At 44.3% G+C, this 24,159-nt stretch overlaps 1 protein-coding gene and 1 long non-coding RNA gene across 2 annotated transcripts; both read left to right on the top strand.

The window, feature by feature from the left end:
* The first annotated feature begins 482 nt into the window (after positions 1 to 482).
* Positions 483 to 21,653, top strand: LOC138970426 (protein FAM221A-like). Its single transcript, XM_070342876.1, has 8 exons — positions 483 to 770; positions 4,216 to 4,294; positions 6,973 to 7,067; positions 7,531 to 7,721; positions 9,732 to 9,944; positions 13,414 to 13,524; positions 19,583 to 19,695; positions 21,010 to 21,653. The coding sequence occupies exons 1-8, from the start codon at positions 682 to 684 to the stop codon at positions 21,142 to 21,144; spliced, it is 1,026 nt and encodes a 341-aa protein (XP_070198977.1). The 5' UTR covers positions 483 to 681; the 3' UTR covers positions 21,145 to 21,653.
* Positions 21,654 to 22,870: 1,217 nt separating this feature from the next.
* LOC138970425 (uncharacterized) lies at positions 22,871 to 24,101 on the top strand. The gene is made up of 2 exons (XR_011456936.1): positions 22,871 to 23,269; positions 23,441 to 24,101. It is a non-coding gene; the product is annotated as an uncharacterized lncRNA (long non-coding RNA).
* The last annotated feature ends 58 nt before the right edge of the window (positions 24,102 to 24,159 follow it).

Here is a 24,159-nt window from a genome sequence, read left to right as displayed (position 1 = left end):
GTTTCATTTTACACACTGATTTAGGAACACCTTCGTCAAACGAGTTAATGTTTTAAGACAAATTGCTACATCAAGCTTACATGCAATTGCTACGCTCAAATAATTAATGACAAGCATGCAACAGTTTACTCTTTCTTGTGAGTCCTGGTGCTCATTTCTCATTCTCACTCTCTGTAGTGGTCAGAATTTGTGTCATGAAACAATTGTCCACACTGAAAAGTACTTCAAACACTCTCTACATTGGCCATCTGTTTCTTATTTCTAAATTAACTTTTTGAAAATGTATGCATTCTTGCTTGCCTAAATGTGGATGTGCGAATAAATGTTAGACAATACTACACTAAAACACCATTTGCTACGCTGAAAATTCCCCCCCAAAATGTGAATTGCTACACTCAAGTTGTCACAGAGTTGGCAATTTAGTCATTATCCAAGGGAACTAACACTGCACACCCTTCGCACGTATCATATTTAAGAGTTACTCCCCTTACACTGTAAAACTAGAGCTTCGGGCGACATTATCGACAGTTGTCAATGTAAACAACAGCGGTTCTGCCGGGATCTCCGTGCGCCGACCTAAACCCCCCGCCACTGAGCACTGAACGAGTCTGACTCACTACACGGGGGACTGGGTGAGAGAGAAGCAGTGTACGTGCGTGTGACAGTTTTGGAGCGAACAAGATGGCCGATCCGCCCAATGCACGGCAGTATGGCATCAAAGTGGATAAGAGCAACGCAGCCGCCATTGACGCCTACGTTGAATATCACAGGTGAGGAAGCAGCGAAAGGGATGTTGTATTTCATTTAGGAGCAGATCAGCCCATTACACATAAGTATATTGATCGTCAGTTTTCTGTCGGCTGGTCGTGGGTTATTTTCTTCTTGTGCTCAACTGATATTTTATGTTGTTGGTGTTGGTGTTGGTCACTCTGAATACATCATTTATTTTCATCTCTTCTGTCATCCCTGGTCTGTGATGATTTGTGTCAGAGCTGATCAGTCCGCAGGCGGAAGGTATCGTCCAGTGAACATACCTTCCGCCTGTGATCAGTCACAGCCGAAACACACATACACATGCAGATAATTATATGGAGAGACACACATGCACACACACACACACACACACACACACACACACACACACACACACACACACACACACACACACACACACACACACACACACACACACACACACACACTTTCAAGGTTTTAGCAGTACATCTGCATGGTTCTTTGTTCTTAAAATCTTGGAATATTTGTGTATCACATATTGCGATTTACATCATGTTGAAACAAATTCTTTCAGTCAAATGAAAAACAGTGAATCATGCAAAGAAATACTAAGATACAGATATACTTTTCAGTTGAAAGAACACAAATTGTTCCAGACAGTTTGAAGAGTAGTACAGGTGTACACAAACATAAAGAGACAAAAACCAGGCAGGTTGTGAAGGTTTTGGATGTCTGTATGGGTGACATTTTAACAGAATAATGTTGTGGTTACCATGTTTCCATTATCTTGTTTCACCCTGTACTGAAAACAGTAAACATCTTACCATATTTAATGTGCCAAAGATACCGTATCAGGGTGTATGTCACATTGAGCGTCACGTTGTTTGATCTTAATTAGTACACCATATCAGGGAGTATATATATACAGTACAGAACACCCCCCCCCCGATTTAAGACTCCCCCTTTTTTAAGACCTGATTTTCTCAAATATGTGGAGGTCTTTGAAGGTGAGTTCCACTGTATATCGCACAGATCCACCACACCCTAGCTATGCCAGTAAGTGGGTCTCTGATTTGAAATAAGGAGTGTATAATTTCTTTTATCAGCCGTTCTGTAATGTTGTGTGTGGGCGAGTACAAAGTGCCGGTGTTGAATGGTTCATAGATGTTGAATGGTTCATAGAAAGCTTTGAAATGTGTTCCGGGCAACTCAAACGGTGTCAAGCCCCTTATAATGAAGTCAGCTAGCTGCCATGAAAGGGCCTGCAGTGCGCTATAACAGTGCCAAATAGAACATGGTTTAGTCAGCTCAATCAAACTTGTTTGTCTTTATCAGTTTATGATGAAGTACATGTAATTAAATTGAACACGTTTCAGTCAGCTCACTTTAAAACTTTGCTTTGAACTTAATGAAAACCCATAAATATAAAATATAACCCAAATTTGAGGGAACCTACTATATATATATATCATTGATGGCTATCTTAAAATATGTAATTGATGTTATTTAAACCTTAATGGAGAAAAAACAAAACATTCCTGATGTTATCTAACATTAACTTGAGGGAAAACCCACTATATCATGTAGGCTAATTGATGTTATCTAACCCCAATTTGAGGAAATCCTACCATAATTATGTGATTGTTTTTATTTGAAGCCACCATACCCATTGAATTGATGTTATGTGACCCTAACTGGAGGAAAACCCACCACTTGTAGCTGTTGTTATCGACTCTAACTTAAGGAAAACCCACCACATGTAGCTGTTGTTGTCGACTCTAACTTAAGGAAAACCCACCACATGTAGCTGTTGTTATCGACTCTAACTTAAGGAAAACCCACCACATGTAGCTGTTGTTAGCGACTCTAACTGGAGGAAAACCCACCATATGTATATGTTGTTATTGACTCTAACTGGAGGAAACACCACTATATGTATCTGTTGTTGTCAACTCTAACTGGAGGAAAACCCACCATATTTATCTGTTGTTATCGACTCTAACTTGAGGAAATCCCACCATATATATGTATCTGTTGTTATCGACTCTAACTGGAGGAAAACCCACCATATGTATCTTTTGTTGTCGACTCTAACTGGAGGAAAACCCACCAGATGTATATGTTGTTGTCGACTCTAACTGGAGGAAAATCCACCATATGTATCTGTTGATATCGACTCTAACTTAAGAAAATTAAGCCACCATATATGTCATTGATGTAATATTATTTCAGACAAACCTGTGTCCGCTGCAACCATGTTGACTATCGATCCCTTCTTCAACCTTTCTGGTGTTGTGTTTATCTTTAAGTGTAGACAGAACCTGTCTTATTGCTCGCATCTTCCCCATTGATTTGTCATTGTGTCCCTAGGACTTCTTCCCTCCTTGCCTTACTTTGGTCCGATGAGGTTCTGAAGAGAGAGAGAGAGAGAGAGAGAGAGAGAGAGAGAGAGAGAGAGAGAGAGAGAGAGAGAGAGAGAGAGAGAGAGAGAGAGAGAGAGAGAGAGAGAGAGAGAGAGAGAGAGAGAGAGAGAGAGAGAGAGAGAGAGAGAGAGAGAGAGAGAGAGTATTTAATTTAATTCTCTATTTTTGTATGAACTCAAATGTTTAGTGTTCTTAGTTTGTCGTGCTAAGCTAAGTTCTATTTAATCCGAGTATGTTTGCGTGTGCTTATACTTAGTAATATTGTAAAGCGCATAGTGCTTTTAGTTATGCGCTATAGAAATCTCCTTGATAAATAAATAAGAGAGAGAGAGAGACACAGAGAGAGAGAAAGAGAGAGAGACAGAGAGAGAGAGACAGAGAGAGAGAGAGAGACAGAGAGAGAGAGAGAGACAGAGAGAGAGAGAGAGAGACAGAGAGAGAGAGACAGAGCCTCGGAGAGAGAGACAGAGCCTCGGAGAGAGAGACAGAGAGAGAGACAGAGAGAGAGAGAGAGAAAGAGAGAGGGAGGGAGGGAGGGAGGGAGGAGCAGTCAGAGTGGGGAACAGCGCGTGACGCTGATAGAGGTGGTGAGAGAGTCTGTGGGTGTTTGTGTGTGTCCGTGCTTGTGTTTGTGTGTGTCAGTGTGTGTGCTTGTGTGTGTGTGTGTGTGTGTGTGTTTGTGTGTCGTTGCTTGGTGAGTGTATCGTGGGTGATTCAAAAGATGATTTACAAAGACAGGAATATTCCTTTGAGGACTAAATGCACACTTCGCCTTACCGTCTCCACTTGGTCACATACTTGGTCAATCTGACTGTCGAGTGGGGAAAAATGCAAACAACATTTATGTATGGATCGATTTTGTTGGAAATCTTCTACACACACAAGCATGCAATCTTTTGTAGTTTGACTTATCCGCCTAGATAGGAGTTTTTGTATTTTCACTTATCCGCCTAGATAGGAGTTTTTGTAGTTTGACTTATCCGCCTAGATATGAGTTTTTGTTGATAATGAAGAAGGTAAATCCACTGTTCAATGGATCCATTTTATGGATTGTCAGGATCGTGGGGGACGATGACGGGGGAGTGATGATGTCACCCGAGGAGTATGAAGCTTACAAGAGGAAAGTCATCCCCATGGTGAGTGACGTATACAATTAGTCACACAGGAAAGTCATCCCCATGGTGAGTGACGTATACAATTAGTCACACAGGAAAGTCATCCCCATGGTGAGTGACGTATTCAATGAGTCACACAGGAAAGTCATCCCCATGGTGAGTGACGTATACAATGAGTCACACAGGAAAGTCATCCCCATGGTGAGTGACGTATACAATGAGTCACACAGGAAAGTCATCCCCATGGTGAGTGACGTATACAATGAGTCACACAGGAAAGTCATCCCCATGGTGAGTGACGTATACAATGAGGCACACAGGAAAGTCATCCCCATGGTGAGTGACGTATACAATTAGTCACACAGGAAAGTCATCCCCATGGTGAGTGACGTATACAATTGGTCACACAGTGTGAATCACTAGACGAGTATGCCTACAAGAGGAAAGTCATCCCCATGGTGAGTGACGTATACAATTAGTCACACAGGAAAGTCATCCCCATGGTGAGTGACGTATACAATTAGTCACACAGGAAAGTCATCCCCATGGTGAGTGACGTATACAATTAGTCACACAGGAAAGTCATCCCCATGGTGAGTGACGTATTCAATGAGTCACACAGTGTGAATCACTAGGCGAGTATGCCTACAAGAGGAAAGTCATCCCCATGGTGAGTGACGTATACAATTAGTCACACAGGAAAGTCATCCCCATGGTGAGTGACGTATACAATTAGTCACACAGGAAAGTCATCCCCATGGTGAGTGACGTATTCAATGAGTCACACAGGAAAGTCATCCCCATGGTGAGTGACGTATACAATGAGTCACACAGGAAAGTCATCCCCATGGTGAGTGACGTATACAATGAGTCACACAGGAAAGTCATCCCCATGGTGAGTGACGTATACAATGAGTCACACAGGAAAGTCATCCCCATGGTGAGTGACGTATACAATGAGTCACACAGGAAAGTCATCCCCATGGTGAGTGACGTATACAATGAGTCACACAGGAAAGTCATCCCCATGGTGAGTGACGTATACAATGAGTCACACAGGAAAGTCATCCCCATGGTGAGTGACGTATACAATGAGTCACACAGGAAAGTCATCCCCATGGTGAGTGACGTATACAATTAGTCACACAGGAAAGTCATCCCCATGGTGAGTGACGTATTCAATGAGTCACACAGTGTGAATCACTAGACGAGTATGCCTACAAGAGGAAAGTCATCCCCATGGTGAGTGACGTATACAATTAGTCACACAGGAAAGTCATCCCCATGGTGAGTGACGTATACAATGAGTCACACAGGAAAGTCATCCCCATGGTGAGTGACGTATACAATGAGTCACACAGGAAAGTCATCCCCATGGTGAGTGACGTATACAATGAGTCACACAGGAAAGTCATCCCCATGGTGAGTGACGTATACAATGAGTCACACAGGAAAGTCATCCCCATGGTGAGTGACGTATACAATGAGTCACACAGGAAAGTCATCCCCATGGTGAGTGACGTATACAATTAGTCACACAGGAAAGTCATCCCCATGGTGAGTGACGTATACAATTAGTCACACAGTGTGAATCACTAGACGAGTATGCCTACAAGAGGAAAGTCATCCCCATGGTGAGTGACGTATACAATTAGTCACACAGGAAAGTCATCCCCATGGTGAGTGACGTATACAATTAGTCACACAGGAAAGTCATCCCCATGGTGAGTGACGTATACAATTAGTCACACAGGAAAGTCATCCCCATGGTGAGTGACGTATACAATTGGTCACACAGTGTGAATCACTAGACGAGTATGCCTACAAGAGGAAAGTCATCCCCATGGTGAGTGACGTATACAATTAGTCACACAGGAAAGTCATCCCCATGGTGAGTGACGTATACAATTAGTCACACAGGAAAGTCATCCCCATGGTGAGTGACGTATTCAATGAGTCACACAGTGTGAATCACAAGGCGAGTATGAAGCCTATAAGAGGAAAGTCATCCCCGTGGTGAGTGACGTATACAATTAGTTGTGCAGTGTGAATCACTAGACGAGTAAGCCTACAAGAGGAAAGTCATCCCCATGGTGAGTGACGTATTCAATGAGTCACACAGTGTGAATCACAAGGCGAGTATGAAGCCTATAAGAGGAAAGTCATCCCCGTGGTGAGTGACGTACACAAGACAGTTATGCAGTGTGAATCGCTGAAGAAACGCAGGTAAATCAAGTGTTTTGATGGGGTTTAAAGTCACGTTATTACAGTGAATAATAAGGCCCATGGCAAATATTATACATGTGATAGCAGGATCTTGTTGTAGACTGTGAACTATGCAAACTATGCTCAGCAATGTTGAGTGATATTTGCTTTGGATCACGCCAACATGGCATCGTAATGTGAGGTAGAAACAGCAGAGATACTGTCTTTTTCTTATGCCTTTCTTGACTCCCAACAACTTTCACTTTAAACATTGAAAATGAAGGCAAGGAACAAAAGTAAAACGTTAGATCTGAGGTCAAATAAAACTTGCTGGGATGTTTCTGCAGCGTCTTGTGCACATGATGATGTCAAATCGCTGTGATATATTGACGATGCAAAGTTTGCACGGGTCAGTATTAAGGTGCTGTGACCAAGTGTAAGCCAGTGTTGTGTGTAGTTGCACACAGTATAAGTAGTGTTGTCTGTGGTTACAGCGAATCAAGAACCGGATCTACACATCCTACACGTCCCCGAGCGGCATGGACTGCAAGATGGTCGGCCCCGAGACCAACTGCTTCTGTCAGCACAGGTAGGTCGTCTGCAGCGAACACTCAAGCTGGTTATGATAGGCTACCAACTGTAGGACAGGAATGATATTTTCTTTAACAGCTAGGTGGCCTGCACTGTGGCTACAGCTCCGTTCACATGCACCTCTTGCGTCCCGGGGAACACTGTTCTTGTCGGTGTCCAACAGGGAGATATGTATATAAGACTGCCACAAGACCCTTGAATAACACAGCGCGTCATTCTCAAAACCGGTACAAGTACGAATTATGACTTTTTAAAAAGAATCATTCTTTTTCGCAGTTACAAACAAATCTAAAACACATGCAGTGATTGTGTTATATTTGTTGGATTTACTGCTAGTGTTGACGTACCGCTGTGTCTAGATACAGAGTTTTCATTCATGTATCTAGACAACGGTACGGATTTGCTGCTATAGTGCTGACCGTACCGTGCAGTGTTGTCATAAATACCGTTGTGTCCACCAGGTACAAGCAGCACCAGACGGACTTCAAGGAGATCCCGGCAGAGCGGCCCATCATGCTGCCGTGCAAGGTGAGCGGCTGTCGCTGCGTGTCCTACCACTACGTGCCGCTTAACGGGGGACAACCCATCCGCTGCACGTGCAAACACATGGCTGACGAGCACAACGAGAAGGCACCCTACGTCTGCAAGAAAGGTGACACCTGCATGGAGCTGTTGCATCTCATCTTGTAGGATGATGTCCTCACCTTTTGGGTCTGATCTCTGATCAAACAAGAACAAGACCAAGAATGTTTTCCGCCATATACCGTAAAAGCAATTGGTATTTGTCTTGGTGTTGATAACATGCTTACACCCATACACTCCGTACAGAAAAGATATAACCGTAAAAACAACAAGACACATAGGCCAACAACAAGTCTAAGTCGTCCATCAAGCACAATCATTTAACTACCACTCTCTTTACCCTTTGGATCTGATCTCTGATCAAACAACTCTCCTTACCTTTTAGATCTTATCTTGTGTGTATCAATGTGTCCATGTTGTCGCACACAGTAGGACCTTAGCCCCCAGCGGAGCAAAGGCCATTGACGATGTGTCCATGTTGTCACACACTTTAGGCCCTTAGCCCCCAGCCGAGGAAAGGCCATTGACGATGTGTCCATGTTGTCAAACACTTTAGGCCCTTAGCCCCCAGCCGAGGAAAGGCCATTGACGATGTGTCCATGTTGTCACACACTTTAGGCCCTTAGCCCCCAGCCGAGGAAAGGCCATTGACGATGTGTCCATGTTGTCACACACTTTAGGCCCTTAGCCCCCAGCCGAGGAAAGGCCATTGACGATGTGTCCATGTTGTCGCACACAGTAGGACCTTAGCCCCCAGCGGAGCAAAGGCCATTGACGATGTGTCCATGTTGTCACACACTTTAGGCCCTTAGCCCCCAGCGGAGCAAAGGCCATTGACGATGTGTCCATGTTGTCACACACTTTAGGCCCTTAGCCCCCAGCGGAGCAAAGGCCATTGACGATGTGTCCATGTTGTCACACACTTTAGGCCCTTAGCCCCCAGCGGAGCAAAGGCCATTGACGATGTGTCCATGTTGTCACACACTTTAGGCCCTTAGCCCCCAGCGGAGCAAAGGCCATTGACGATGTGTCCATGTTGTCACACACTTTAGGCCCTTAGCCCCCAGCGGAGCAAAGGCCATTGACGATGTGTCCATGTTGTCACACACTTTAGGCCCTTAGCCCCCAGCGGAGCAAAGGCCATTGACGATGTGTCCATGTTGTCACACACTTTAGGCCCTTAGCCCCCAGCGGAGCAAAGGCCATTGACGATGTGTCCATGTTGTCACACACTTTAGGCCCTTAGCCCCCAGCGGAGCAAAGGCCATTGACGATGTGTCCATGTTGTCACACACTTTAGGCCCTTAGCCCCCAGCGGAGCAAAGGCCATTGACGATGTGTCCATGTTGTCACACACTTTAGGCCCTTAGCCCCCAGCGGAGCAAAGGCCATTGACGATGTGTCCATGTTGTCGCACACAGTAGGACCTTAGCCCCCAGCGGAGCAAAGGCCATTGACGATGTGTCCATGTTGTCACACACTTTAGGCCCTTAGCCCCCAGCGGAGGAAAGGCCATTGACGATGTGTCCATGTTGTCACACACTTTAGGCCCTTAGCCCCCAGCCGAGGAAAGGCCATTGACGATGTGTCCATGTTGTCACACACATTAGGCCCTTAGCCCCCAGCGGAGCAAAGGCCATTGACGATGTGTCCATGTTGTCACACACTTTAGGCCCTTAGTTAGGGTTAGGGCCATTGACATGCATTCTTTAATTGGTACCCTATGTTGTTGTTGTTTTTTAGGTCAATTTTGGGGGTACCCTTATTTGTGCTGAGGTCATGTGACCCCTTTAGGTCAGTGGTTCACTTCTCATGTGTCAATTTCACCAGGTGTTTGACTATCTGGGTGTCCTTATGGTACTAAAGTAGGTCACTAGTTGACTGACCATTGTGACGTGTCACCAGGGGGCTGCACCAAGTGCACGGGCTTCACTAGTTGACTGACCATTGTGACGTGTGACCAGGGGGCTGCACCAAGTGCACGGGCTTCACTAGTTGACTGAGCATTGTGACGTGTGACAGGGGGCTGCACCAAGTGCACGGGCTTCACTAGTTGACTGAGCATTGTGACGTGTGACAGGGGGCTGCACCAAGTGCACGGGCTTCACGAGCTCCTTCACGTGTGGGTGCGGCGCGGGTCACAAGGAACACCGCATGATGATCGAGACAGGCGAGGAGCGCGAGGCACGCGGTCACCCCGTGGGTCAGGCCACGCCCTACCAGGCCATGGGGGGCATCACCGGCTTCTCCTCGCTGGCCGAGGGCTACATGAGGCTCGACCCCAGCGGTAGAGGTGAGTGGAGTTGGGTGTTTGGATGGTTGGTTGGTTATTGTTTTGTTTTATTGTTCCTATAACCTATTTGGCTGTACGAGACCGATGCAATTAAGTTTCCTTTCCCAGTGTTGACGGTAGTGTAGTGGCCCATTCTGATCGATCACCCTCGCTCCACGCTATCGCTTTAGTCCCTCTGACCGGACACTATCGCTTTAGTCCCTCTGACCGGACGCTTTCGCTTTAGTCCCTCTGATCGGACCCTTTCGCTTTAGTCCCTCTGACCGGACGCTATCGCTTTAGTCCCTCTGATCGGACGCTATCGCTTTAGTCCCTCTGATCGGACGCTTTCGCTTTAGTCCCTCTGACCGGCATCTTGAACACACGGCCAGTACCGTGTAACTGGCCTTGACACGGAACGATCCAAGGGGGGCAATCTCAGTCATCTGAAAGAGGGAAATCCAAACGCAATCCGCCTTGTTCGATTTTATGGGCTTGGACGATAGAGAAAAATAAGAAAAGCAAAAGCTGGAGTCCAGTCTGGACGAAACTGCTATCACGAACGCAGAATTGATTTTTTTCTGAGTTTTTTTTAGCCGTAAGCGCCATGTTTATCGGAGCAGAAAACTCTTCCAGAGTGAGGCCCCTTTGTTGGTTTCACTGCGGCCGTATTGTGAACAGCAGTTATGAGAAATTCGAAATGAGAAATGGCGCTTAAAAAAATCAATTCTGCGTTCTTGATAGCAGTTTCGTCCAGACTGGACTCCAGCTTTTGCTTTTCTTATTTTTCTCTATCGTCCAAGCCCATAAAATCGAACAAGGCAGATAGCGTTTGGATTTCCCTCTTTCAGATGACTGAGATTGCCCCCCTTGGATCGTTCCGTGTCAAGGCCAGTTACACGGTACTGGCCGTGTGTTCAAGATGCTCTGACCGGACGCTATCGCTTTAGTCCCTCTGACCGGACGCTAAAGTCCTACGCGAATCTATCTAAACAAGAATACAGAGTTATCTCCCATTTGTTGTTCGCGAGACGAAAATGATTGCAGATTGGCCGACTTCGACAGTGATCTCCGTTCTGTTCTTCACAGTTATGATAAAGACATCGTTCTAAGGTCAAAACAAGTCGACATTTTGGGACTGCTGCCGGAAGGAGACCGTAATATATGGTTGCATCACTGTAAAAAAAAATCGTCTGCTCCAGCGAGCGCCGAAACCAAATGGTTGATTATCACGTGACACTTTTGCCATATTTAGAGTTGTTTGCACAGTAAATGCAGCTGTGAAAAATAGCTCGCTTGAAACTGTCTTACATATCAATTACTTTGTAATTTAAAAAAAATTACACAACACCATAAAAAAATCATTATTGACGATCGCGAATCTGCTTACATCCATACCACATTACGAACAGATCTAAATATGTAAAAAAAAATCGATTTCCTTGCCAGACAAGGAAAACCAAGGCATCCTGTCAGGGATAGAATGAGCCGAACTCATGTTGACCTGAGTTGAGGATGGGTAGTAGCCGTGCTTAAAACTAGTTTCCTGTAGGTCTCTACGTCTATCTCATGAGTAAAATGCAGAAGGTTTCAAAAAGCTCCATCATGTCTTTTAACATTTGTTTCTGCAAATATTGTTAAAACAAATCTTAATCTTCTTTTAACAACAAAATTAAATCTATTCAGGGGAGGACCTCATGGAATAAAAACCTTCACAGTTTCTGCACTATAGCGTTTGTCTCAAATGTCTTGCACGTCCACACACTCGGTCAGGACGTGTTCAAGGTTCATTACATTCAAAACAGCATGGCGGGTCTTTGCTTTTCAACATATATGAATGTGTGATGTAACTATGACGTGATGTAACTGTGACGTGATGTAACTGTGACGTGATGTAACTGTGACGTGATGTAACTGTGACGTGATGTAACTGTGACCTTTGTGGAGGCGACAGGTGAGTAGAGTGTTGCAACAGTTGAACAAGTCATCTCGTGGGACAGGCCACGCGCTATGCTACACGGAGCAGCATCGTCACCTTATGTCACACGCTTTCCTTCTTTGCCACTACTAAAGCAAACGTGTGCAAGATTGTATGTTACACGCTTTGGAGCATGTGCAAGAACGGATTCAAACTTGAAATCGTCCCTCCAAAAGCCCCAAAATGCACACACGACTTTTATTTCCCCTGCTGTTGTCGTTTCTTCTCTTTACAAATTCTTCAACGCTGAGAATACTGAAAACGGCATCGACGACAGTACTGTTTCCATACGCGAGTTTAGATGCCCTTGGAAAGTGGCTCGCTCAGGAGGCCTGTTAGTCTGAAACTGGAAGGACAAACATTTCGCGGATGCAGACACGGAAAGACGTCATGAAGAATGCGATGCTTCAAAAGATACAGACTGTGACGATGACTGTGACGTCATTCACATATACCGAGACGTCATTCATAGTTGTTCGATCACTTCCGTCAAAACGTAGATCTCTCCACAATGGCTGCTCCTGTGTTTAGGTTTGTCAAGCTTGAGTACGCAAAACGTGTTTGTTCTCTCCTCTGTTGAAGCTGTGAGACATAAATGCTATTCCGACTTGGTCGTGTGACAGAGTTTTCCTCCACACTCGATTAGCTGATGTCTAACTCAGCCTGACGGCTTCGGTAGACAATCAACGTAATCTCGTGTGGAAGAAAACGTCTGTCACACGACCAAGTCGGAATAGCAGGTAATATTCACTGGTTGAAGGGACCGGCACGGTTGGCCTAGTGGTAAGGTTGGCCTAGTGGTAAGGTTGGCCTAGTGGTAAGGTTGGCCTAGTGGTAAGGTTGGCCTAGTGGTAAGGTTGGCCTAGTGGTAAGGCGTCCGCCCCGTGATCGGGAGGTCGTGGGTTCGAACCCCGGCCGGGTCATACCTAAGACTTTAAAATTGGCAATCTAGTGGCTGCTCCGCCTGGCGTCTGGCATTATGGGGTTAGTGCTAGGACTGGTTGGTCCGGTGTCAGAATAATGTGACTGGGTGAGACATGAAGCCTGTGCTGCGGTGTGGCACACGTTATATGTCAAAGCAGCACCGCCCTGATATGGCCCTTCGTGATCGGCTGGGCGTTAAGCAAACAAACAAACAAACTGGTTGAAGGATGCAAGAGGTTTGCACAGCTGCAACACGAAAGATATGACTGTGTTTGTGTATTCGCGCCAGCACCAGCCCATCATGTCCCATGACAACCCCTTCCTCAGGGCCAACGTGCACAGCATCACACTATGTAATATCAGTTTATATCACACTGTGTAATATCATCATATATCACACTGTCTTACAGGGGCACCAGACGAGGCGTGGCTGGACCAGCCAATCACGTCCCATGACAACCCCTTCCTCAGGGCAAACGTGCACACTGTATATCACACTGTGTAATATTATCATATAGGCTATCACACTGTGTAATATCATCATATACCACACTGTGTAATATCATTATATATCACACTGTCTTACAGGGGCACCAGACGAGGCGTGGCTGGACCAGCCAATCACGTCCCATGACAACCCCTTCCTCAGGGAAAACGTGCACAGCATCAAGGCGCATCAGATGGCCAAGGGGGCCGCAGGTAGGTCACACCTCTACACTTGTCATCATCTTCTTGTCATCTTATTATCATATTTTCATCATCTTCTTCTTCTTATTTAATTATTATATTTTTATCATCTTCTTATCGTCCTCTATTGTGGCAGCGTCACGCGCTGGTCCCCCTTGTTACAGCTCATCCGCAGGAGTTGTTCGTCTCTTTGTCCATCTCTCTCTCGCCGTCTGTCTCATTATGTCTCTCTCTGTCTGTCTTTCTGTCTCTCTCTGTCTCTGTCTCTCTCTCTGTCTGTCTTTCTGTCTCTCTCTGTCTCTCTGTCTGTCTGTCTCTCTGTCTCTCTCTGTCTCTGTCTCTCTCTCTCTCTCTCTCTCTCTCTCTCTGTCTCTCTGTCTGTCTCTCTTTCTCTCTCTCTCTCTCTTTCACTCTACAAATTGAGTGTACACATGATATGATTATCTGCTGTGCTGGTTTAGCTGCTTTAACAAGGCCAGTATTTGCGGTGATGTAAATGATCTCGACAATGGAAACTCCAAGCTGAATATATTTTTACGTTCTTTGATTATCACAACGAATACATGAACAATAATGCATGTAAATATATTTCTCATCCAATTCATCTGCCCTGGTTCCTCCGGAACGGCAATATTGCCCGTTGTCATGGTAAGTCTCTGACGAGTGGTACAGACACTGTAACACACTGTAGGTCTACTAGGTGTTGCAGTCACCAAGCAGTGTGCTTCACGTTCTCTCTTGGTGTGTGCACGTAGCCTCGTAGGCTCATCAGCAACACTGCAGGCCCTGTAACCGCACTGTCTGTGTAAGACTTGAACTAGCTGACATCTCTTAGTGTCAATGAAGCTGTCTCTTCTCTCTAGTTACTGTAATAATTGTACTTGTATGATAATCACTCCTAAATTTGATTCCGTGAGGGCGGGGATGTAGATCAGTCGGTAGCGCGCTGGATTTGTATCCAGTTGGCCGCTGTCAGCGTGAGTTCGTCCCCACGTTCGGCGAGAGATTTATTTCTCAGAGTCAACTTTGTGTGCAGACTCTCCTCGGTGTCCGAACACCCCCGTGTGTGCACGCAAGCACAAGACCAAGTGCGCACGAAAAAGATCCTGTAATCCATGTCAGAGTTCGGAAACACGAAAATACCCAGCATGCTTCCTCCGAAAACGGCGTATGGCTGCCTAAATGGCGGGGTAAAAAACGGTCATTCACGTAAAATTCCACTCGTGCAAAAAACACGAGTGTACGTGGGAGTTTCAGCCCACGAACGGAGAAGAAGAAAAAAAGAAGAAGATTCCGTGAACGTTACACTACTATGCATCCACATGTGTTTTTTGTTTTGGTTTACTGTAAAATTGTTTGTCCTTTGATCTTGAGTGAAATTCACGATTGTCTGATCTAAAAATGATATTGAATGTCGTTTGCTGACGTTTCTTTGGTTCTACACATTCTCTGAAAGCTGAAGTGATGTGTAACTGTATCATAACATTACAGTGATGTGTAACTGTATCATAACATTACAGTGATGTGTAACTGTATCATAACATTACAGTGATGTGTAACTGTATCATAACATTACAGTGATGGTGACGTCACGAGCTCCACATTAAGTCTGTTGTCGTGTTACTACTTTCACTATTCTCTAGTCAAGTCTGTTGTTGTGTTACTACTTTCACTATTCTCTAGTCAAGTCTGTTGTCGTGTTACTACTTTCACTATTCTCTAGTCAAGTCTACTGTTGTGTTACTACTTTCACTATTCTCTAGTCAAGTCTGTTGTCGTGTTACTTCATTATTCTCTAGTCAAGTCTGTTGTCGTGTTACTACCTTCACTATTTTCTGGTCAAGTCTACTGTTGTATTACTACTTTCACTATTCTCTAGTCAAGTCTGTTGTTGTGTTACTACTTTCACTATTCTCTAGTCAAGTCTGTTGTTGTGTTACTACTTTCACTATTCTCTAGTCAAGTCTACTGTTGTGTTACTACTTTCACTATTCTCTAGTCAAGTCTACTGTTGTGTTACTACTTTCACTATTCTCTAGTCAAGTCTGTTGTTGTGTTACTACTTTCACTATTCTCTAGTCAAGTCTACTGTTGTGTTAATACTTTCACTATTCTCTAGTCAAATCTACTGTTGTGTTACTACTTTCACTATTCTCTAGTCAAGTCTACTGTTGTGTTACTACTTTCACTATTCTCTAGTCAAGTCTACTGTTGTGTTACTACTTTCACTATTCTCTAGTCAAGTCTGTTGTTGTGTTACTACTTTCACTATTCTCTAGTCAAGTCTGTTGTTGTGTTACTACTTTCACTATTCTCTAGTCAAGTCTGTTGTTGTGTTACTACTTTCACTATTCTCTGGTCAAGTCTACTGTTGTGTTACTACTTTCACTATTCTCTAGTCAAGTCTGTTGTCGTGTTACTACTTTCACTATTCTCTAGTCAAGTCTACTGTTGTGTTACTACTTTCACTATTCTCTAGTCAAGTCTGTTGTTGTGTTACTACTTTCACTATTCTCTAGTCAAGTCTGTTGTCGTGTTACTACTTTCACTATTCTCTAGTCAAGTCTGTTGTTGTGTTACTACTTTCACTATTCTCTAGTCAAGTCTGTTGTCGTGTTACTACTTTCACTATTCTCTAGTCAAGTCTACTGTTGTGTTACTACTTTCACTATTCTCTAGTCAAGTCTACTGTTGTGTTACTACTTTCACTATTCTCTAGTCAAGTCTACTGTTGTGTTACTACTTTCACTATTCTCTAGTCAAATCTACTGTCGTGTTACTACTTTCACTATTCTCTAGTCAAGTCTGTTGTGTTACTACCTTCACTATTCTCTAGTCAAGTCTGTTGTCGTGTTACTACTTTCACTATTTTCTAGTCAAATCTACTGTTGTGTTACTACTTTCACTATTCTCTAGTCAAGTCTACTGTCGTGTTACTACCTTCACTATTTTCTAGTCAAGTCTGTTGTTGTGTTACTACTTTCACTATTCTCTAGTCAAGTCTGTTGTCGTGTTACTTCATTATTCTCTAGTCAAGTCTGTTGTCGTGTTACTACCTTCACTATTTTCTGGTCAAGTCTACTGTTGTATTACTACTTTCACTATTCTCTAGTCAAGTCTGTTGATGTGTTACTACTTTCACTATTTTCTGGTCAAGTCTACTGTTATGTTACTACTTTCACTATTCTCTAGTCAAGTCTGTTGTCGTGTTACTACTTTCACTATTCTCTAGTCAAGTCTGTTGTCGTGTTACTACTTTCACTATTCTCTAGTCAAGTCTGTTGTCGTGTTACTACTTTCACTATTCTCTAGTCAAGTCTGTTGTTGTGTTACTACTTTCACTATTCTCTAGTCAAGTCTGTTGTTGTGTTACTACTTTCACTATTCTCTAGTCAAGTCTACTGTTGTGTTACTACTTTCACTATTCTCTGGTCAAGTCTACTGTTGTATTACTACTTTCACTATTCTCTAGTCAAGTCTGTTGATGTGTTACTACTTTCACTATTTTCTGGTCAAGTCTACTGTTATGTTACTACTTTCACTATTCTCTAGTCAAGTCTGTTGTCGTGTTACTACTTTCACTATTCTCTAAAATTTCATCTCACACGGCATCACTGCAGAGCGCCTAGAACTGTACCCACGGAATATGCGCGATATAAGCCTCATTGATTGATTGATTGATTGATAGTCAAGTCTACTGTTGTGTTACTACTTTCACTATTCTCTAGTCAAGTCTACTGTTGTGTTACTACTTTCACTATTCTCTAGTCAAGTCTGTTGTTGTGTTACTACTTTCACTATTCTCTAGTCAAGTCTGTTGTTGTGTTAATACTTTCACTCTTCGCTAGTCAAGTATGTTGTTGTGTTACTACTTTCACTATTCTCTAGTCAAGTCTGTTGTCGTGTTACCACTTTCACTATTCTCTAGTCAAGTCTACTGTTGTGTTAATACTTTCACTATTCTCTAGTCAAGTCTGTTGATGTGTTACTATTTTCACTATTCTCTAGTCAAGTCTACTGTTGTGTTAATACTTTCACTATTCTCTAGTCAAGTCTGTTGTCGTGTTACTACTTTCACTATTCTCTAGTCAAGTCTACTGTTGTGTTGCTACTTTCACTCTTCGCTAGTCAAGTCTACTGTTGTGTTGCTACTTTCACTATTCTCTAGCCAAGTCTACTGTTGTGTTACTACTTTCACTATTCTCTAGTCAAGTCTGTTGTTGTGTTACTACTTTCACTATTCTCTAGTCAAGTCTGTTGTTGTGTTACTACTTTCACTATTCTCTAGTCAAGTCTACTGTTGTGTTACTACTTTCACTATTCTCTAGTCAAGTCTACTGTTGTGTTACTACTTTCACTATTCTCTAGTCAAGTCTGTTGTTGTGTTACTACTTTCACTATTCTCTAGTCAAGTCTGTTGTTGTGTTACTACTTTCACTATTCTCTAGTCAAGTCTACTGTTGTGTTACTACTTTCACTATTCTCTAGCCAAGTCTACTGTTGTGTTACTACTTTTACTGTTCCCTTAGAAGATCGCCCTGCGTTCACTTCTGTTGAGTATTTGTGTGAATAGAATCGTTTCGGTTGAACACTGTATCTGTACCACACGTGATGTATTTCTAGGTTTTAGTTGTGTGTTGCGTCTGTATTTTTTTATTTTTATATCAAAGACTTTTGTCCATGTAGTGACAATGTCTAGTTTTCTTTCTGCCTTCGATCACGTCTTTTTGCTGGATTTTGTTTCAAACACGTCAGTGTTAGCGATTGAGAGAGCAGTGTGGGCACAAACATGACGTCATATCTAGCTGCATAAATGACGTCGCCCCTATCTCTCAAAGCGCGTCAGCTTTAGTAAGGGAGAGAGCAGCGTGGGCGTAGACATGACGTCATATCTAGCTGCATACAGGGCGTCGCCCCCATCTTTCGTCACAGCACATACTCAGGGTGTGTCAGTTTGAGCAAGTGTGGGGGTGGACATGACGTCATTGAAGACATCGCTCCTAGCTCTTTTCACAGCACGTCAGTTTTAGAAAGAACAAGAGACTTGCTTGGGCGTCAACATGACGTCATTTCTAGCTTCACATATGACGTTTCCCCCATCTCTCTCCAAATTTAAACACATCAGGCATTCAACAATCGGCGTGTACATGATGTCACTGCAAATGTCCGCTATACGGGTTTCCATGACTACATGTACTGCCTTTATTCCTAGTCAACGAGGTGTCTCCACTACTGCTCTATTATCACACACACAAACTGACACTGAGTCTTCGCACATCTTTCCTGCATTTACTTCTTGGGCAGAATGGATCCGAGACCCCCTTCTGTAGGCACGTATTGTAGTATCTTATGTTAGCATAATGATGTGAGTATACATATATCTTTTGTGACATTTTGGATTATCAGGCCATGTCGCGTCAGTGTGTGTGTGGGAGGGGGGGTGGAGAGGGGGGGGGGGGCGTGTTTGCCAGTTTATGACGTCAAGGTTTCACATGTGCGACTGAGGATCAAAATTGCGGTGACATAAGAATGTCAAAACAATAGTGGCAGGTGTTGAGGCGTTATCGGGGTATTGCTGTATTACCTGTGTGGAGAACTCGGTGTTGTGGCGTTATCGGGGTATTTCTGTATTACCTGTGTGGAGAACTCGGTGTTGTGGCGTTATCGGGGTATTTCTGTATTACCTGTGTGGAGTCAAGGAACTCGGTGATGTGGCGGGACGTGTATTTAATCATCAACATGTTGATGTTGTTGCATTTTGTACTTGACTGATATTGAATTTGTTGTATCTTTATTGTTATACAGATCAGTGTGTATTGTCATTCATCAGCTAGAATGAGACCCGTTGTGACGTGACTTTGACATAGTGACATCTAGGATGAGGCACGCGGGAACGTTTTGTGATGACGTCATCGTGACGTGACATTATTTATGTACTCAGGTCAGCCGTCTGCATTACTAGCATAGAACCGTTGTGTTGGTTGGTTGTCGTCGTTTTGGTTTTGTTGGCTACGTCTTGTGTTTGATGACGTATAGTGTACTGATTGTGACGTCATCTGTGCATTGTCAGGTTTGCCGGGACTAGACCAGCGTGTGTTTGACGACGCGGAGGAGAGAATGTCGGCCATGAGGCGGCCCGAGGAGAGTGAAATGGACTACTTTGAACGGCGCTACCAGGAGAGGGTGAGTTCCGGCTGGTCTTTCTGTCTCCCCCTCTCTGTCTCCCCCTCTCTGTCTCCCCCTCTCTGTCTCCCCCTCTCTGTCTCATTTGGTTTCTCATGTTCCTCCTTCAGCTGTGTGTTGTGGTGAGGACTAGCTGTAGGACAGGACCATTTGGACCTAACGCTTTTCTCATGTTCCTCCTTCAGCTGTGTGTTGTGGTGAGGACTAGCTGTAGGACAGGACCATTTGGACCTAACGCTTTTCTCATGTTCCTCCTTCAGCTGTGTGTTGTGGTGAGGACTAGCTGTAGGACAGGACCATTTGGACCTAACGCTTTTCTCATGTTCCTCCTTCAGCTGTGTGTTGTGGTGAGGACTAGCTGTAGGACAGGACCGTATGGACCTAACGCTTTTCTCATGTTCCTCCTTCAGCTGTGTGTTGTGGTGAGGACTAGCTGTAGGACAGGACCATATGTACCTAACGCTTTTCTCATGTTCCTCCTTCAGCTGTGTGTTGTGGTGAGGACTAGCTGTAGGACAGGACCATATGTACCTAACGCTTTTCTCATGTTCCTCCTTCAGCTGTGTGTTGTGGTGAGGACTAGCTGTAGGACAGGACCATATGTACCTAACGCTTTTCTCATGTTCCTCCTTCAGCTGTGTGTTGTGGTGAGGACTAGCTGTAGAAAAGGACCGTATGGACCTAACGCTTTTCTTTTTTTGCAGTATAGTGTTCCAGTTCTCTCTCCATGTCTTTTTGTCTCTGTCTCTGAGTGTGTGTCTCTCTCTGTGTCAGTCTGGCTGGCTGGCTGTCTGGCTCTCTCTCTCTCTCTCTCTCTCTCTCTCTCTCTCTCTCTCTCTCTCTCTCTCTCTCTCTCTCTCTCTCTCTCTCTCTCTCTCTCTCTCTCTCTCTCTCTCTCTCTCTCTCTCTCTTAGTCTCAGACGTGATGTTTTGCACCATTCCGATTTCCACCTAGAAGTCATTACTACGGCATTTGTTGATGAAGCAATTAAAGGACCACAAAGTCCTCGTATGAAGATTGTTTTCTGTCATTGATAGAACAACATTTGACATTTTTTTGCAGACGTTACTAACATAACATTTCGAAAACTGGGGATTGTCTAAACACGGGCCGGGTTGTGTGAAAAAATAGCTTCCATTATACCTTACAACAAGATGATCGTTGCCACCTCCACTGACGTGTATGTGTGTGTGTGTGTGTGTGTGTGTGTGTGTGTGTGTGTGTGTGTGTGCGTGCGTGGTGTGTGTGTGTGTGTGTGTGTGTGTGTGTGTGTGTGTGTGTGTGTGTGTGTGTGTGTGTGTGTGTGTGTGTAGCTGAAGCGAGAGAAGGCGGGCCCCAGTCGCCCCGAGATCACGGATGTCCGCCCCGGGCCCCGCAAGGCGTTGGAGGGACCCAAGGGGGTCAAGTCCAAGACGTCCACTACCGGCGCGTCCTCCTCCAAGCGCTGACCACACCGGCAGCCATCTTGTCCCTGTCCCGCACCAAATGGGCCGTGTCGCAGTGACCCGTGTGCTGCTTGATAGTGGACTGCTGAGGATGAATCAATGATTCGCTTTAAACAAATGTGTTTAGATTTAATTTTTTGAGTTGAGCTTTTGTCTTGTTATTAATAATGTAGATCAATGAATAAACAAAAGGCTAAAACAGAAGAAACAAGGACAAGGAAAGAAGATCGGAAACAAAACAGGAAATGATATGGATACTAAAACTGTTTTCAGGAAGTGGAAAACATAGATAATGCTTGGTATCACTTCCAGCAGAACGCCACTTTATGGTGAGAAAGGGTCAATATCATTTGTATGAACATGCTACAAAGCAAGGAAACGTATTTTGAAATAATGGTTTGTGTAGAATGTGTAACATAGTTTGTGTAGAATGTGTAACATGGTTTGTGTAGAATGTGTAACATGGTTTGTGTAGAATGTGTAACATGGTTTGTGTAGAATGTGTAACATGGTTTGCACAGGTTTCGGTTTTGAAAGACGGGTTGTACCAACCAGGCGGGAGTTCTCCAAATATGGAGTTATGCCCCTTCCCTCACCAAGTGGAGTTATGCCCCTTCCCTCACCAAGTGGAGTTATGCCCCTTCCCTCACCAAGTGGAGTTATGCCCCTTCCCTCACCAAGTGGAGTTATGCCCCTTCCCTCACCAAGTGGAGTTATGCCCCTTCCCTCACCAAGTGGAGTTATGCCCCTTCCCTCACCAAGTGGAGTTATGCCCCTTCCCTCACCAAGTGGAGTTATGCCCCTTCCCTCACCAAGTGGAGTTATGCCCCTTCCCTCACCAAGTGGAGTTATGCCCCTTCCCTCACCAAGTGCAGGGTGAAAGATGTTGCACTCTGTACGTCAAGGAACTTTTGTAGTTAAGATAGTGGTAGAATTACTGCTGATAGTGTTGTTTTTATATTATTATTAGTTTTGCTGAATGTATGTAGACGCATCAAATTTTGAATTACAAATATCATTCCTGTGATACATGTACCTACCCGTGAGTACAGCTGTCATGACTTTCACACACACACACACACACACACACGCACACACGCACACACACCCACACACACACACACACACACACACACACGCACACACGCACACACACCCACACACACACACAGCACTTCATTTTGTAACAGTTCATATTGTTGTTTTCTGTTATACCATGAATGATGTTGTTTTTCATTTTTGAGAACTTACATTCCGTCCACTTTTGCGGCGATTGTTGTAAATGTCATATCAAGATGTTGTTGGACTCGTCGGGTAGAGTGAAGAGTGGGGCAGAGTGTAGAGTGAAGAGTGGGGCAGAGTGAAGAGTGGGGTAGAGTGGTGAAGAGTGGGGCAGAGTGAAGAGTGGGGTAGAGTGGTGAAGAGTGGGGTAGAGTGGTGAAGAGTGGGGTGGAGTGAAGAGTGGGGTGGAGTGAAGAGTGGGGTAGAGTGAAGAGTGGGGTGGAGTGAAGAGTGGGGTAGAGTGAAGAGTGGGGTGGAGTGAAGAGTGGGGTAGAGTGAAGAGTGGGGTAGAGTATAGAGTGGGGTAGAGTGTAGTGGGGTAGAGTGGGGTAGTGTGAAGAGTGGGGTAGAGTAAAGAGTGGGGTAGAGTGGGTGGAGTTAGAGTGTAGTGGGGTAGAGTGGGGTAGTGTGAAGAGTGGTGTAGAGTGGGGTGGAGGTAGAGTGGGGTAGAGCGGTGAAGAGTGGGGTAGAGTGGGGTGGAGTTAGAGTGTAGAGTGGGGTAGAGTGAAGAGTGGGGTAGAGTGTAGAGTGGGGTAGAGTGAAGAGTGGGGTAGAGTGAAATAAACATGTTAAAATGTTGAGAGAAAATTCTCGTGTCACGGGATGTTAGCATTTTTTTTAATGTTACCCTTAAAAAGGTAATACAGGTATTACCTGACCATACTTGATCGTAGATGTTAAAAATCTGTACTTTTCTAAAGTCGGCTTTATGAGGCCCATCTCCTCTCCCTCCCTCCCCCTGAATAGGGTCAGGTTCTCATTTCCAGTTGGGTGGACTGGAGAGTGTTGTTTTGTGTACATGCATTCGCCCCAAGTGCGGGTCCATCCCCGACCGCCAGCCTGAGAGGTAACTACTCTGACCACTTTGCCACTGCGGGTCCATCCCCGACCGCCAGCCTGAGAGGCAACTACTCTGACCACTTTGCCACTGCGGGTCCATCCCCGACCGCCAGCCTGAGAGGTAACTACTCTGACCACTTTGCCACTGCGGGTCCATCCCCGACCGCCAGCCTGAGAGGTAACTACTCTGACCACTTTGCCACTGCGGCTCTCGAACCACACATGAACAGATACATATCCCATTACCGAGATCAACTGTCCCGTGTTATACAGAGCTGCATCAACATGTGGCAAGTAAACCAACAGGAAACAATAAACTACTTATGTAAAGGATACTTTCTTGAGAGGTGCTATTCATTTGTATTCAGGTGTGCAGATGCTGATCTATATTTAATGTTATTTGCTGTCATGTATCTTTGCTTCAGGTGTTTTGGTGATATGAATACTGCATGTAAACTGGCTCAAACTGTGGCGTTATTCTGCATGTAAACTGTCTCAAGCAGTGATAATACAAATAATTCATGTAAACTGCCTGAAGTTGTGATAATAATTACTGCATTCCTTGTACTTGATTGTTGAACTGATGTATGAGCTGTTCCAATTACATTTAGTACATGTGCAATGTCAGTATTTGATTGAACATATTTATCTTCATCCATGCTGTTTTCGCTTTTGAATATATAGTGCTATTTTGCATAGAGGATACACATTCCTTTGTCAAATATTTTACCTTGTGAATTATTTTCAACACACTTATTGGCTGTGATAAAAGAAATATTCAGGTTCGAGCACAATATGTTTTTTCCGAAATAAATAGAAATAAAACCATGAAATGACAATATCTGGCTCCTTTTATTTTACAAATCTATACTCTGTGCACGTGTGCTCTTGAATATG

Source organism: Littorina saxatilis, linkage group LG7 (assembly GCF_037325665.1).
Source record: "Littorina saxatilis isolate snail1 linkage group LG7, US_GU_Lsax_2.0, whole genome shotgun sequence".
Taxonomy (NCBI): Eukaryota; Metazoa; Mollusca; class Gastropoda; order Littorinimorpha; family Littorinidae; genus Littorina; species Littorina saxatilis.
The sequence above is the reverse complement of the archived record's forward strand: the minus strand, read 5'-3'. Positions and strand labels throughout refer to the sequence as shown.

Coding starts and splice junctions, on each gene's coding strand:
- LOC138970426 (XM_070342876.1), top strand. CDS start 682: ATGGCCGATCCGCCCAATGCACGGCAGTATGGCATCAAAGTGGATAAG. Junction 9,945..13,413: donor GCTCGACCCCAGCGGTAGAG/GTGAGTGGAGTT, acceptor ACTGTCTTACAG/GGGCACCAGACGAGGCGTGG. Junction 13,525..19,582: donor GATGGCCAAGGGGGCCGCAG/GTAGGTCACACC, acceptor GTGCATTGTCAG/GTTTGCCGGGACTAGACCAG.